The 17,107-nt window shown below is 38.0% G+C and overlaps 1 protein-coding gene across 3 annotated transcripts in view; it reads right to left on the bottom strand.

The window, feature by feature from the left end:
- LOC127637033 (PH and SEC7 domain-containing protein 3-like) overlaps positions 1-17,107 on the bottom strand; it is a 162,916-nt gene that overhangs the window by 69,621 nt on the left and 76,188 nt on the right. For all 3 annotated transcript variants that reach the window (XM_052117879.1, XM_052117880.1, XM_052117881.1), the window contains 5 exons: positions 15,382-15,573; positions 14,426-14,506; positions 10,937-11,049; positions 9,820-9,878; positions 3,141-3,230 (listed from right to left, as the gene is read on the bottom strand). In XM_052117879.1, the coding sequence (XP_051973839.1) occupies positions 3,141-3,230; positions 9,820-9,878; positions 10,937-11,049; positions 14,426-14,506; positions 15,382-15,573 (535 nt within the window). The remainder of the gene's footprint in view (positions 1-3,140; positions 3,231-9,819; positions 9,879-10,936; positions 11,050-14,425; positions 14,507-15,381; positions 15,574-17,107) is intronic.

The raw sequence follows: 17,107 nt of genomic DNA, 5'->3' as shown, positions 1-17,107 counted from the left end.
CAGCTTAAAGAATCAATAAATAGATATGTATTCAATAATACACATTTAAATAAATCTATGTGCCCATAGATGATCCATTTAATAATTGAATGCTCCTCGGCACAAATGATGTAATATGTCGTTTAGTTTTTGTTCGGGGCATTCTAAATCTACATCCAGAGGGGAGGAGGGAATATTCTGTGCGAAGTGGGTGCAATGGATCCTCCAGTATCCTCAGTGCCAAATTGAGGGTGTGCTGGTCAGTAAGATTTGTGATGCTTTTCACATCTGATCCAGTAATTTTCCTACCCATTTTTGTCACCTTGTCCAGCATGTTCCTGCTCTGGATAGAAAGACCCCCCCCCAGCACTGAATGGCAAAAATCACCACACTCTGAATAAAAGTTAAATAAAACAATGTCAGGGTGCTAGTCTCTGCATTAAAGCTGCGCAATTTTCTTAAAAAAAAGAGCCGTTGCTGTGCTTTTGAGTATCTTGCTAATGTGTTGGCTGACCAAGTGAGTTTATGATCAATAATAGTACCCAAGTACTAAGTACTAAGAGATGGTTGTTGACTTTAGGAGAGCACAAGGTGAACACACTCCGCTGAACATCGACGGCTCCTTTGTGGAGATCGTCAAAAGCACCAAATTCCTTGGTGTTCACTTGGCGGAGAACCTCACCTGGTCCCTCAACACCAGCTCTATCACCAAGAAAGCCCAGCAGCGTCTCTACTTTCTTCGAAGGCTGAGGAAAGCATATCTCCCAACCCCCATCCTCACTACATTCTATAGAGGGACTATTGAGAGCATCCTGAGCAGCTGCATCACTGCCTGGTTTGGGACTTGCACCGTTTCGGACCACAAAGCCCTGCAGAGGATAGTGAGGACAGCTGAGAAGATCATTGGGGTCTCTCTTCCCTCCATCAAAGACATTTACAAAAAGCACTGTATCCATAAAGCAACCAGCATTGTGGACTGACCCCACACACCCCTCACACAAACTCTTTACCCTCCTCCCGTCTGGCAAGAGGTACCGAAGCATTCGGGCCCTCACGGCCAGACTGTGTAACAGCTTCTTCCCCAAGCCATCAGACTCCTCAATACTCAGAGACTGGTTTGACACACACGTGTCCTGAGTTGCACTTTAATTACTGTCACTTTATAACTGTCTGCTACCTCAATAACTGCTATGTGCATAGAACATTATCTCATAGTATGTTATGTTTACATTTTTAGAAACTGTCATCTTTTTGCACTACTGAGTACTGGTAGGCGCTGCACTGTCTATTGTCCTGTTCATTGTCAGAAATTTGTTGTACTGTCCTGTACTTTTTGCACATGTTTGCACGTGCACTTTATATAGGTATATGTAGTTTTTTTTTTATATAGGTATTTTATTTCGTTGTGTAGTCTCATGTGGTCCTATGTTGGTCCTTTGTTGTTTTTATGTAGCACCATGGTCCTGGAGGAACGTTGTCTCGTTTTGCTGTGTACTGTACTAACTGTATATGGTTGAAACGACAATAAAAACCACTTGACTTGACTTGACTTGAGCAGGTTGGTGCTGTTTTGAGGCAGCCGAGGACCAACAGTATATTAGCCAGGTGGTCATAATGTTTTGTCTCATCAGTGTATACTAATGATGGACACAGAAATCAACCCTTCTGTAGAATGACCTGTATCACAACAATAGTTGATACACTAGATATGTATAACACTACAGTAATTCTGAGTTTCTGCTGAGATCTGTTATACTGTATTAGTTCAGGCCCTCCAGACGTCCCCTGTGTCTCCAATAACAGCATGAACAGTGTAACTTGTGAATGCAGGACAGGAGTGCTTTTGTCCTGAGCTTGTATCACGTGTTCAAACATCAACTTGGTGACTGATTAGTAAAGATCATTTCAAACCCTAGAAAGCTGCCTATGAAGACAGTACTGCTGATGTCAAGGTTGCTCCAAAAGGTAGCAACATTAATGATGCTGCCTACTAAGATACCTTATTTTTGACAAATTCTAACAATTCATTGTAATGAAAAATGTATTATTTTACCTAATATTTGTGAATGTATTTTTATACTTGTTAGCAAATCACGTCATTATCTTAGCAATATGCTAATGTAAAACTTTACTTAAATCAGTTATTGTCGCATCTCATCAAGTCTCACACGCTACTGACTCGCAGCAACAGCGTGACCTGATCTCAAATGTGGGCGTGTCCAGCCTCACAACAAAGTTGAGAAAAGTTTATGCAACTGCTGAGCAACAGAGTATTTCATTCGGAGTCTCTACTCTTTTTAATTTCCGTAACATTGCTAAGCTGTGTCTCATCCTTAACACCAAAGACACAGAGACTCTCTTTACTGGTCTTCCCACCAAAACCACATTTTTGGCCAATACATTTGAACAGTTTTACCACACACACAAAAAAAGAAAAATGTCCTGAAAGTAAATGAGCAGTTTGGAGACAGCACCGCATAGTGGTCAAAATGCTTAGTCGATTTAAACAAAATTATTTTGTATCATTCCTTACTCATCTTAAATCTTCAGACAATGGTATACTTTTATTTGTATAGCACTTTTCACAATACACATCGTTTCAAAGCAGCTTTCCAGAAAAGTATGCTGTAATGTCTAAGAAACTACTTCACCGTAACGCCATTGTACTCTCAATCTGGTATGCCTCTTGTTGGCGCGCTATAGACTTAATGATTGTGTGGCACAGGGGTTAAACTCTGTACTACAGTTCCAAAGATTGGGTGTTCAAACGCCACCTCAACTAGTCTTACCGCTGTGCCACTGTTGTATAAGAGCTCTTTGCATTGTTTATGCCAGCGGGGCATGGTCCCCGGCATGTATTTATTTTAATTATTGTAATTATTATTCGTATTATTACTCGTAACTATTTTTAGGATAAGACTTGTTTTATTTGAAAGAATTCAAATCTCAATTGAAAACTCATTACACTAATTCACACACTCCAATCCAGTGATATCTGTGCTGTCTGTGTTTATTTTCTGTTGATTTATAATAAAATGAATTATTAGGTTTGGAACACAACTTAAAGAGCAGTTTATTTCAATTTTGAGTGGTTTGTGTCGGCAATGCCTTTTCATATATGATCTCACAGTGGATTGCTGGGAGATTCGTTTGTGTCTTACCTTCAGCAGCTCTCGGGGGAAATCTTGTCCTGCGTTGAGTCCGTCCAGGTTATTGATGAATTCCTGGCACGTCATCTTCTTCCCAATATTCTGTGGGGCATGAGAAACATTTATTGGGCCGTTAATGGGGCGAGACGGCACTGCATCACCCTGATTTAACCTGCAAGCTCGATGTGACCTGGTAGCAGCAGAATAACACATTGCTAATGAATCCCAGCATGCACTGCTATAGCAGCTGTATTTCATACATCACACTGACACACTCAATAGAAACTGACACTAAACTTAAAGAAGAATGTGCACTGCTGGGGTGGGCACTATGACCAACAAAATTGTATATCATAACAGTACATATCACAATAGAGTTACTAAAATGCACTCCTTCTCATTGGATTATTTTCCCTTTTCAATTGGAACTTGAGGGACACAAACCAAAAGATAAGATTATTCATAACAAATGAATAATAAATCTGACATCCCTACAAATACAGCAGCATCATTCCCACAATTTGGTGCCATTTCAGCTTTGAAACTTTGTGAAAACATGAAAAATTAAACTACGGTGCAGAGTGATCAGATGCTTTTTAAATAATAACATCTTAATGTCTCATCATTAGTCGTATTGGTCATGCTAAAAAATGAAGATGTCCATCTGGTTAAAAGGGCAGGGCCATGCATCTACTATGGTATAAATAGTACAGCAAAATCAAACATAACACAGTATATACAGTACAGCCCTGCTTACTTGGAAACACCAGACAAAAAGTGCTGTGAAAATATCATGATGCAATTCATGAATGAACATGATGAGTTCAGCAGTAAATGTAAAGGATTAAGAATATCTATTACAATCAGGAACTAATCAATTCTAATAACATGAGATTATTTTGATGTAGTGTGTAATCGGTAACTAATTTCCCTGATAATCATTACTCATGTCCCTTTTGCTCTATGCAAGTAATCTTATCCATAGACAGGACCAGACATTCAGAACTTTGGAGTGGTGGGAATGTGGGAATATTCAATTACAATAATTCTTATAATTAATATCACTGTCTACTGAGAGTAAAAGGTGAACGGTGTCATCATTTTAAGTTTAAATTCTTTCTTGTATCCCAGTTTAAAATGCAGAGTCAACTAGAAATAAGACGTGTAGGTTGATTTCCTAAAGAGTTTAAACACTATGGCCCTGTAGCCCTTCCAAATCATTGCTCTTGTTTGTTGGAGTGTCTCAACCAGCCCAACACAGTGACAACCAATGGAGTGAGTCTACGGCAGGACTTTTTTTGACAAATGAAGGATGGGGAGAGTGTTCAGGTAACTTGTTTTCAAACTTCTCCTTGGTGACGCTAATGCAGGTCTGTACGCTTACTTGCACTGATGCTAGTGAAGTAAAACATCTTTTAGCTCAAATTCAAATTTATTAGCACACCTAAGAGTACGGTTGAAATTGTTTAAATTGGATTTAAAAATGTATAACTCTTTTTATATTTTAGAACTACAATTTCCTACTACAACAATTTTGATGCAATGTCATATATTTAATGACTTCTTTGATATAATGCTCACTTTTATATGCATGACAAGAGCAGAGTGCAGCAGAAAGAACATTTCCATGACAACTCATCCACAACAACAAGCTAAAGTTTGAGTACTTGAGATTTGGCAATAGCAAAGAAGACATTAGACTCACTGTGCATGTTCTGTCGTCAAGCGTTTTGGGTAGCCTCCCACAAGCTCCTCACAATAAGCTGCTGGAATTTTGTCCCATTCCTTCTGACAGAACTGGTGTAACTGAGTCAGGTTTGTAGGCCTCCTTACTCACATACACTTTTTTGTTTAAACTAATGTTTAAAATTTGTCCACACATTTTCTATTGGATTGAGGTCAGGACTTTGTGATGGCCACTCCAATAGCATGACTTTGTTGTCTTTAAGCCATTTTGCCACAACTTTGAGGTATGCTTGGGGTTATGGTTCGATTAGAAGACCGAGCTTTAACATCCTGGCTGATGTCTTGAGATGTTGCTTCCTCATGATGCTATCTATTTTGTGAAGTGCACCAGTCCCTCCTGCAGCAAAGCACCCCCACAACATGATGCTGCCACCCCCATGCTTCACGGTTGGGATGGTGTTCTTAGGCTTGCAAGCCTCAGCCTTTTTCCTCCAAACATAACGATGGTCATTATGACCAAACAGTTCATTTTTGTTTCATCAGATCAGAGGACATTTCTCCAAGATCTTTGTCCCCATGTGCACTTGCAAACTGTAGTCTGGCTTTTTAAGGTGGTTTTGGAGCAGTGGCGTTTTACTTACTAAGCAGCTTTTCTGGATATTTCTATATAGGACTTGTTTTACTGTAGATATAGATACTTGTCTACCGGTTTCTTAGCCTTTTCACAAGGTCCTTTGCTGTTGTTCTGGATTTTCACTTTTTGCACAAACTACGTTCATCTCTATGAGACAGAATGCATCTCCTTCCTGAGCAGTATGATGGCTGTGTGGTCACATGGTGTTTATACTTGTGTACTATTGTTTGTACAGATGAATGTGGTCCAAACAGGCATTTGGAAATAGCTCTCAAGGATGATCCAGACTTGTGGAGGTCCACAGTTTTTTTTTCTGAGGTCTTTCCCATTTTCCCATGATGTCAAGCATAGAGGTACTGAGTTTGAAGGTAGGTCTTAAAATACATCCACAGGTGCATAATAAGCCTATCAGAAGCTAATTTTCTGGAATTTTCCAAGCTGCTTAAAAGGCACAGTTAACTTAGTGTATGTAAACATCTGACCCACTGGAATTGTGATCTAGTCAATTAAAAGTGAAACAATCTGTAAAAAATTACTCGTATCATGCACAAAGCTGTTGTCCTAAACGACTTGCCAAAACTATAGTTTGCTCATATTAAATATATGGAGTGGTTCAAAAATGAGTTTTAATGACTTCAACCTAAGTGTATGAAAACTTCTGACTTCAAATGTATAATATAGCTGCAAGCAGAAATTGTCGGGGTTCACGCCTTTTAAGAACTTTCAAAGTATGCAAAAATTGTATGTGTCTGTATATGTACTTTGTATGATGCTGAATTTGCAAACTGGTTTTAAATATGACTCTGATGTCCTGTGTTCAACGATCCTGAAACAGGATAACTGTTATGGTCTTTTTCTTTTTTTTTTACTTTTTGACTGTTATAAAGCCATAAAGCACTCAAACTCCAAAAAGGTTTTAGAAATTAGAATATTTAATTTTAGGAATTATAGGCTTTTCGATACACGTTAACCCCTAAATCATTAAATAAATAACCAAAGTTGAACTTTTCTTTGATAATTATTGACCTAGGGAGTCACATATGTAGTACACAACAGCAGGTGACATTGGATAATATACAATAATTTACACACCATTTATACAGCCATTTTGCTGAAATTTCATTGGCTGTTGGTAGCCATGTTTTTTATTTGTCCGACTCATATTGTAGGATACCACTTGGCCCCTACAAGAAGCATACCGATTTCTAACTTAATTGATAATACAGTTGCGGAGTTATGAAATAGTTTTAGTTGTAGCGACCCCGTATGCAACTTTTTTGGCGTTTTTAATGCATCCTCAGAATGTCCTGTTGTATATGTGTATTGAGTTTCGTAACCATTGGCCCTTTCATTTGGTAGATATTGGTCAATATGTAAAAAATGGACGACACCTGAACAATTTGTTGGCTTATATCTTAACGCTTTGACGAATCAAAATTCCTTTGATAAATGTTTTGCCAATTTTTGTGCGAATTGGATATACGGCCTAGGAGGAGTTCAAAAAATGCAATTAAAAATTCTAATTAAATGTTATGAAACCCCTCCTCGCTAGCGGTCGTTAGTCCTCTCTTAATCCCGCCGTGTTTAGTGGCTGGTTGGGGTCTCCCCCCGTCCCTGGCAGCAGCCCTGACCGCTCCAGGCAGTCGGCTAGGAGCCCCCTCTTCCCTCGCAGTCGCTGGCCGTTCCTCCGCTTATGGGCGGCCAGGCTCCTCCGTCCCCGGCAGATGGCCGGCTGCTCAGTTGGGGTGGATGGTGGCGGCGAGAACTCCACTACAGCTTATCCCTCCTCCTTCCTGGATTTCGGAATCAGTGTAAAGGGAACAAGGAAAAGGAGGAGGCGAGAACTAGCTTGACAATATAAATTATATTTATTTAAGAACTTAACCAAAAGACACAAACACATACATATGATGGACAGCTGCCCGTAAAAGTTCTCTCTCTTTCGCACCACTGTCCGCTGTCGGCCTCTATCCCTCTCGGAGGCTTGATTAGCCAGATAAGTGGCCGGGTGTGTAGAATCATGACCCGGCCCAGCCCTGTCACAGTAACCCTTTCCAGCTTTAAGCAAAGCAACAATTCTTGATCGCAGCTCTTCTGAAAACTCTTTTTTGCAAGGCATGGAGAAGGTCAGCAGATGCTTCTTGAGAGTAGCAAATTCAAAATGTTTGAGTGCTATTTATAAGTCAAAGTAGCTCTAACCCAAACCTCCAATCTCGTTTCATTAATTGGCTGACAGATTTGCCAACTCCTGACGCTAATTCATTTTTTTTTTGTCATCTTTTGGTTCACTTAATTTTTCCACAGCACTGTGAATTTTTAATGGGACATGTTATATAAAGACTATAACTGTTTGTGTTGTTAGCTTAAGCACTGATATTTCTGTTTTTGGATCTGTTTGGTTTGGAACAACATTAGGATGAGTAAATGACATTTGTCTGAACTATTCCTTTAAGCAAATGCTTTTAAAATGGAGCATTTGCTGTGAACTCAACATGACTATATACAGTAACCACATACTTACTAATGGCTACTATAATACATTCTCAACAATTACGCTGTCTAACACTTGATTTCTGCTTCTGCTTTTCCAGGCTGCAGATAATGTTCTAGACGCAGACTGCTGAACCGATGGCTCGGCCGCCCGCATTCTGACATCACAAGCAGCCGGTGTTTGTTTCACTCACTGTACTGGTCGTGCCAGCACTAGCCGAGATTGTAGGTGGACGCCACTGACAAATGTTCAGACTGGCACAAGATATCAAACACACACACACAGGCAGGCGGCTTAAAAACACAATCTTCCATTGCCTCTTCATCTGTGAAATGATGCTGTAGCTGCGTGTCATCCATCATTTTAACAGCACATATCAAGTGATTTTTCTTTGTTGTATCATTTGGCACGGGTTTGCAGTATGAGCAGTTCACAGCATCAGCAAAGACTGTGAGAGACAGACATTACTCTGCAAGGACAGTTTTCTAAACAAACGTGAGTGTTGCTTGTCTGTGCAAATCTCACTGCTACAATGCTAGGGTGTTGTGGGTGGTTGCCAGAGTTAGCGTTCAGAGTTATTAATTATTCAGTCACATAACTTATTGAGGCAAAGTTTTGTGACTTTTTTGATGCACATCTAAGAATTTATTCAGGTATTTTGTTTTCATAACAGTTTATGCATAAACCACCTCAAACGATCATATGTACATTTTTTATGCAAATATTCAAGATTTGATTTGCATCTTGCCGTTTCCATGCAGCAAATTTTGGGAGTTATCCCAAAATTTGCATAAAAATATGTGGATGGAAACCCAGCTACTGACTAATCGATAAGAAAAATATGTCGTTTTCTTCAGTAACCCCATATTAGACCCATAATACCATAAATATATTGCAAACACTTCACGTGTAGTCTTTAGATAACTACACCTGCTGTGTGAGTCTAGTCTACAACCTGTGTGATATGCATAATGTTCCCTCTCAAACGCAGTCTTTTATTTGCGTGTGGGTGTTTGGAGTATATTTGTGCAACTTTGAGCTCCATTCACCCACATCATGGCGAGAGCTGCTGAACACTGTTTGAAATGAAAGTACTGCGGCGTGGGCATGGAAATCCACGTCTCCACTGAACGTGTCCAACTCAAAACACACCACCCTGTGTGATCCAAGACACATGATCAAACTCCATGGAGACCAAACAAGATGAGCTATTCTTAGAGTACCCACAATGCACCTCACAGTTAACTTCATAAACTGTGGAGGTGCAAAACTTGTTTGTCTTTCTTCACCTGTAGATCTGATCAATCAAAATGCACGAAGAGAATTAGTGGTAAAATCCTACAGGTTTCATTTAGGTTACATACTAATGCATGCACAATGATTTTACTATGAGCAATGGGTGTTAGCCATGATGCACAGTGCCTAAAACCCCCTTACCCATGGTAAAATCACTGTAATGAAAGGACTTGAGTAGTTTATTGCTGTTATAAAATGACAGACCTATGGTACAAGACACCAATGCTCAATAAAAATGAAAAAGTTATTATAGTTAATTATCAGAATAAACAATTTTAACCACAAGTAATATAGTTAATTAGACCAACTGTACATTGCTTGCAGTCACCAGTGGACTGTCACTTAATTAAATGAAGAAATAATTTTTTTAATTTAAACATGAAAATGTATAAATCACTTTTTAAATGGACACGTGGTGTGCTAGAGTATATTGAAATCTTCCTGCACTGGGATCATCAAATCAGTCGATAACGCCCTCTGATAAGGTCAAATGTTGACTGGGTTTAAGTGCCCGGGGCAATTACATAAGAAACAGTCACATTTTCAATGTGCATTTGGCGGGGCAGAGGTCAGTGGTTACTTACAGGGCCATGAAGGTCAGTGTTGAGCAGCATTAGTGCGCAGGTGAGACAATGAACTGCATCTGCAAACATCAGACACAATGAACAATATTGTCCTCATATCATCGGATATCACACATTCATCTCTGCATCAGGCCAAACGTCTAGCATCCCTTCCATGGCAACAGTCTTAGCAACAGATTTTTACCCATTTACCGGTCATAGCTGTTACTAAGATGGTTGCTATAGAGAAGAAATGACACTCTGATTCTAGACAAAATCATGTTTCATGCAGAATTACTAAAGGCAGCCAAACTCTCCGAAATAATTCTATTTGTCTCACAGAAACATGCCCAGGTCATATTTCACTCCAAAAATAATAATAAATAAATAATAATACAAATATATATTTTGCATAAAGAAAATGAAGCCTATTTTTATGGCCATTAAATTGTTACATTTGTGAGATAACTGTCATGATAATTACATTTATTAAAACACGTCTGAATCTCCCCATCAATTCTCCACTGTCACTTTTATTATTATAAATATTTTGATAATATCACATATTTATTTATAATCTTACTTAGGCTATATTTATTTAATATCATCATTGTAGTTTTTACATTAATGTTACTTGTTTCGCACATGTGCACAAACAGCGGGGGCCGCAGAGCCTTTAAAACTGTGTATGTTTATACTGTATCAATATTGTTATGAATGATGCATATGATGCTTACATTATAAATACAGTGTCTATTGGCACTTAAAATATAATGTTCGGTACCGGTCGGGTCATGTCACACAGTATGGGTTGGGTTCGGCCTTCAACTTAATGTCCAAAAAGACCTCTAGCTCACACTGATGTTATAATCAATTCTATTATGTTCATTTCTGAATGAGGGCTGACAAATTCACAGCACACATTTCAAGATTTACTCAAAGATTTGAAATACAGATCAAATGTGGGTATCTTGTGTCACTCTTATGTGCAACATTTTACACATTCTTTGTATTCCATTTTAAACTATGCAAACACACAGAATGTTCCTAAACTTACATCGTTTAAAGGTGGTACTTAGCAAAGGGCTTGTTAATCTAAAAAACACATTTTGTGATAAATGAAGTTGATGTGCAGTACCTTGTGCAGTGATGACGGTGGGGTTACACTGATAGTACCGGTTGGAGAAATGAATTAACACTCGCTCTCTCTCCTGAGTCTCACCCATCAGTGAGAACGCTTTCAGAAAGGATCTGCAGGAGAGACACAAAAACATATCAAAGCAGCATTATATCATGAACAAGACAACTGCATACAAAGACGACAAGATATGTTTGAAGATTGACAGCCATCAGGACACAAGATCAAAGACAATGACAAAAAAATCAACACAATGCTCCGATCATAACAGGAAACAACAATTGTGTATTTGAGAGCACATAAACACAACTCAAAGTTTGTGAACTTTATCTGAACTACTGCAGGAACGGCCCTACAAATACGATCAGACATTCTAATAACATCACTGTGTCGTTTTAATGCAAAGAACATTCCTGACTGTTGCATACAATAATAATAATAATAATAAGATTTAGTCAGTTCATATTCTCAAATGTTAAGTAAAAAGTTAAACAAAGGGGAAAAAGCACTTCAGTATACAGTTCTATGTTCACATAATGTTGCACTGGTGCCACAATACTACCCAAGACTCACATCAGAAAAAGTGAATGTGTCGCTAATAAAGATATACTACCAGATGCCACTATTGCATCACCTGTATAATGAACACTTAATAATATGCAAGATTTAATCACACCTTGCGCTCTATGGTATTCTTGCATTGACCCTATATTTCACTCACCAAGAACACTTGTAATGGAACTAGGGATGTGACTTCTTTACATTTTACGGGCCAAGCACCAAACAAGCTGAAGGCACTGAAGCCCCTATTGTATCTGTTAGTATTCTTCTCTATTCTTCTTATTATTATTATTCCTCTGAAAAGGGGTCTATGGCTGCCCATATAACTGTATGAACAAAGTTGTGAAATTCGGCACACGGATAGAGGATACGGTACTTTCAAATGTTACTGACCCAAATTCGGGGTCTCTAACTCAAACTCTCTAGCGCCACCATCTGGCCAAATTTGTCCTTGTTTTTATGCTCATTGTTTTTGAACCGTAAGGCCTGAAGTCAAAATTCGATTTTTTGAACTCCTCCATGACCATACGTCTGATTTGCACAAAATCCTCAAATGTGTCGTGTATCTAGAGACACTGGGGACAAAAGTTATCAAAAGCTTTTTGATGGAGCAAACCATCCTTCAATAAAATCATCAACGAATTTGATGGCAAGCATGCCAAAATGGAGGCTGTATCTTCGCAACGCTTTGGCGTATTGACATGAAACTTGGTATGTGTCATGACTTGACCAACACGGCTTGATGGTACATATTCGACTGTATCTCAGCAACACTTTCCCATATTTTCATCAACCTTTGTGTGTGTCATAATGACCACACCCTGACCTCACCATAGAAATGTGGTGACAGTGCCACCTATTGGTCAAAGGTTATAATTAATTTCATTGAAATGTAAGCACTTCTACCTGTATTTATGCTGCTTTTCGTAAAGTTGTGCTTGGCCCCGTAATTGCGGCTTGCAGTTATATTTTTGGTTGTTTTTGTTTTGGTCATAAGCCTATGAATAAAGTTTTTATGCAAAATATTATAGTCACTTATTCACATTTGATCTTTTTATGTAAATTCAGTGTCACTGTTAAGCACATGTACAGCTGCTACTGAGCAGTGTTGGGTGTGAGCCATCACAACATTCAGAATCAGATTACACTTTCCAGTGATGAAGGAATTACTCTTTATTTTTCAGTACTTTAATCATAGTTTCTGTTCTGTTGTTTCTTGTGTTACAAATATGATTTTGTTTGATCAGAATTGTTGTGCTCACTTTTATTTAGTTGATGTACACGTGTATTAACGATTTCTTTCTCTTTCCTCTGTCCTCACTCTCAAGTGGCACTGTGAATCATCTTTCTTGTTTCAAGGAAACATCAGAAGGAACCAATTCATTACAGCAGATTTAATTTCCCAGCTCTACAGAGGACATTATGGGAAAGTGTGCTCAGCTCGCCATCTCTGTGTGGGCTCAAACTCTGTGCGACCGATCACACTGCAAAACAACAGCTCTAGTATCTTTACTCTGATACCATCTTACCTGAAACCAATCCTTTAACAAATACATCATTCTTTTTTGTGTAGCACTTCATCTGTGGAAAGCTGGAAAATTCCAAACTCCTGTTGAACTCCAAAGAGAACACAATACTGGAGACCATGCATTGTGAAATGTGGCGGTAGGTGACATCCCCTGTTCAGAATTTCATAATCATTTCTAAATTTCTAAAAATGTCTCACGGGCCGCACCAGAGCAGTTGGCAAGCCGCAGATGGCCCACAGGCTGTAGTTTGGACACCCCCATGCTAGACGAACATCTTTGACCATTCTGTTGCGTTTCACTGTTTATTCAGCGCAGTGAAGTTTTAGCAAAGGAATGTGAATTTTTTTTTTTGTTGTTATCTTAAATTTTACAATAATTTGTCATTTTAATTTGACGTCCTTAATAACAACAAACCTTTATTTAATCAACATACTAATAAATCATTATTTTGTAACATCAATGTCAAATGTATTCAGTTAAGATATGGTGATGTATCATTTGGGCATGAACAGGTGTCACTGACAAACGCAGACGGTCATGTGTTGAGGTATTTCAGAAGTTCAGAACACAATTTATTTTTAAAATGCTCATGCGGGAATGGGGAGAAACTCGATTCTTAGAGTTACAGTGTGTTTTCATAGTAAAATGAAATCTTGTCTCAAAAGATGAAGGACAACTTGATTCCTTATGATATGACCCATTTAAAACAGTGTTTCAGGAAGCCATAAATATGGACTACGCTATGATTTATTTTGTACTCATGACTGTTCCTAGTCTGCCTACACTGAAATTTTGAATTTGTCCTTAAACTTAAACATATTATTACCCTTAGTAAATTCAAAATGATTGATAAAGCTGAAGTATGTACATTTTTAGTGTTAAAATACTTTCTTCTATACCCGGTTAATATGCAGAGACAACTTCCATTCAGAGGAGCATTTTCAAAAAATGTTAACACTGTGTCTCTGTGGTTTGTTAGACTATCTGATGGTTTGATTAACAGCAGACGAGGGGTGTATCCAGGAGGCTGTTTTTTAAAGCATTGTTTATTTTTGCAATTCCGTTCAGTGGCACAGAATTACATAATTCAGCTTTAAGTCTACGGAACTACAATCTTTTGATTGTAATTGTCATAAATGATTGCGTTTTTTACGTGTCGTTTTAAATGTAGTTGATTTATGTATTTATATTGTATACTGTATATATCTGGTTGCTGTCTTTCTTGGCCAGTCCTCTCTTGTAAAACAGATTCAAATCTTAATGGGACCAATCTAGTTAAATAAAGGTTAAATCAAGTAAAATTACACTGAATCACATGGCCAATCACACATCAGTGCACTCAAAGCTCCGCCCACATGGCACAATCATTAACTGAAATGACATCAGACTGTAGCTGTACCTGAGTGATTGGTCCAATGTCAAGTCTGTAAACTCAAAGAATGTGAGATATTCTTCTGCCACCATCTTACTGAAGTCATTACTGCCAACACAAACACAAGATTCATATTAAATTAGATCAAATATGATGACAGAGCATAATCTCACAGTTTTCAGGCTTATCTGACAATAATTTCTCATGAAGTCTTTACAAACTGTATTTCACAATCACATAAGACACTATTATATGTTCAGTATGAGATATCTGCAAACATTACAGCTGGGTATTGATAAGAGATTTTCCAACTTGATTCAATTTGGGTTCTTCATACGGGTTTATTTTGCTTACATATGAAATACATTTTCTCTCAGCTAATGCTGTCAATTGCACATTCTAACAAGGTACATTATGAAAATACAAATTGTACTAATTATATTTGATCAATTTTCATCATTTTGGAAATGTGTGTGTGTGTTTATATATATCTATATCTTGAGATGTTGCTTCTATATATCCACATCATTTTCCTTCCTCATGATGCCATCTATTTTCATTTACATTTATGCATTTGGCAGACGCACGCTTTTATCCAAAGCGACTTACAGTGCACTTATTACAGGGACAATCCCCCTGGAACAACCTGGAGTTAAGTGCCTTGCTCAAGGGCCCAACAGTGGCAGAGCCACCACTGCCCCTGATTAAATGTCAGGAATGTATATGTTAGAAAATAAATAGTAGCCTAAACACATTTAGAAACTACAACTGCATTTTCTTTTATTTTTTTTAAATAAACCTGGTTTTCGCGCTAGTGTGGTATTGGTTGACCAGAAGACAATAAAAAAAAGAGACTGGTTTAACTGCTCTTCAAGTTCAGGCACAAAGTTAAAGGCAAGTGTTTTCAGATTTCTCTCAGGCAGGTGTGTGTAACAGGTTTGAAACAAAGGCCTGAGGAAGTGAATGTATGGCTGAATACTCACTTCTTGCCCAGATGTTTGGCAACATCTGAGCGGCGGAAGCCCTCCAGGTGGTAGAGGCGTCTGGCCAGGCGTCGGGCGGATTCCTGGTCACTGCGGCTGCCATTGTGAAGAACATCTGTGTCTTTAAGACATTCCTCAGAGTCCATGTCTGAGTCCCAGTCTGACAGTACATCCTTCAGCCCCGTATCACTGCTGCACAACACAAGAGAGCCCGTGTAAAGTCTTTAAAGTCAATTATTTCATTTCTTAAAACATGTTCAAAATATTATGACTTGCCGATTAATGACTTGATCAATTGCCCAGAAATAAATCCTGCCCTTGATTTTTTTTCTCGTTGAATATCCAGATGCGGGGCATATTCAGAACTCGTGCACACACTAGTGGTGCAGAAATAACAAACTTCACCTTTAAGTACCATGGTATATACAGTAAATATGTTGATCTTATGTTTTTTCAACTTCAAGCTCTTTTGATGTACTAGGTTTCAATTGTTTTTATTCAAACTAACAGATTTCAACTTTTTTCTTTGTTCACATTAAAACTATTTACCAGGCCTTCATCATTTATATTTGGTCATTTCAAAAGCCTTTTATATGTGTAAAAGGTTGACTGTTTTAGTCTTGTTCCAGATTTTCACAGAAAACTATGAAAATCCATTATGAAAACATAAAATATTGCATGTTTAAAACTATGATCATCTAATCAAAGTCAAAATAAACAAACCATTTCAAATATTATCACAATTATTTTGTGATTTCTTAAAATATTTCAAAAATTACAACCACACCAAACATAAGCGAGCACAAATGTACTAGTGAAGGGCATGCTTGAGATGATATATGACAGAAAATAAAGAAAAAAATAATGCAGAAGATTTGTACCATGCGTCAATCTTTGCCAATTATGCAAAAAGTCTGAAAATATTTGTGTGTATAAAATGTTAGTATTAAAATTAACCTTAACGATACAAAGGATGGTACCACCACAGTCATTTTTTGCATGGGAAAGCTGAAATATCAGTATTAGGGTTTTTTTAATGGCCGATGCCGATATCCAGAGAGCGATGTGGCCGATAGGCCGATTCAACACAATAAATAATAATGTAATATAGTAAATAATATAAGTATAAAATTACAAAAAAATATATTAATTATTTAGCACTATATTTACTCAATTTCACACAAAACTGTGTCTAAAAATGTATCTAACAAAATAAGACTAGATTTAAAAGCAGTTTCTTTACATTTCGGTTTAGTCATCAAATTTTAATAATTAATTTGCCCATGAAGAAACGTTTTATATATTATGAAGAAGGAAATAACCATACTGGTTAATTTCATCTGTCCATTTAACGCATGTCTCCACTGGTACAATAACTTAGGGACAAAGCTGGGCTCTATCACCAAGTTATCTGTTCACCAAATGTATGTGCGAGTATGTTTGTGAGGGGTCGAGTGTATGTGTGCGGTTAGTATGAGAGAGCATTCGAACCCGGTTTACATTTACATTTACATTTATGCATTTGGCAGACGCACGCTTTTATCCAAAGCGACTTACAGTGCACTTATTACAGGGACAATCCCCCCGGAGCAACCTGGAGTTAAGTGTCTTACTCAAGGACACAATGATGGTGGCTGTGGTGCTTAAACCAGTGTCCTTCTGATTACCAGATTACCAGTTATGTACTTAGACCACTACACCACCACCACTCCATAGCAATAGGTTT

The sequence above is a fragment of the Xyrauchen texanus genome, chromosome 44, assembly GCF_025860055.1.
Source record: "Xyrauchen texanus isolate HMW12.3.18 chromosome 44, RBS_HiC_50CHRs, whole genome shotgun sequence".
In the NCBI taxonomy this organism is placed as follows: domain Eukaryota; kingdom Metazoa; phylum Chordata; class Actinopteri; order Cypriniformes; family Catostomidae; genus Xyrauchen; species Xyrauchen texanus.
Note: the sequence above shows the minus strand (reverse complement) of the source record. Positions and strands in the feature narration are given on the sequence as shown.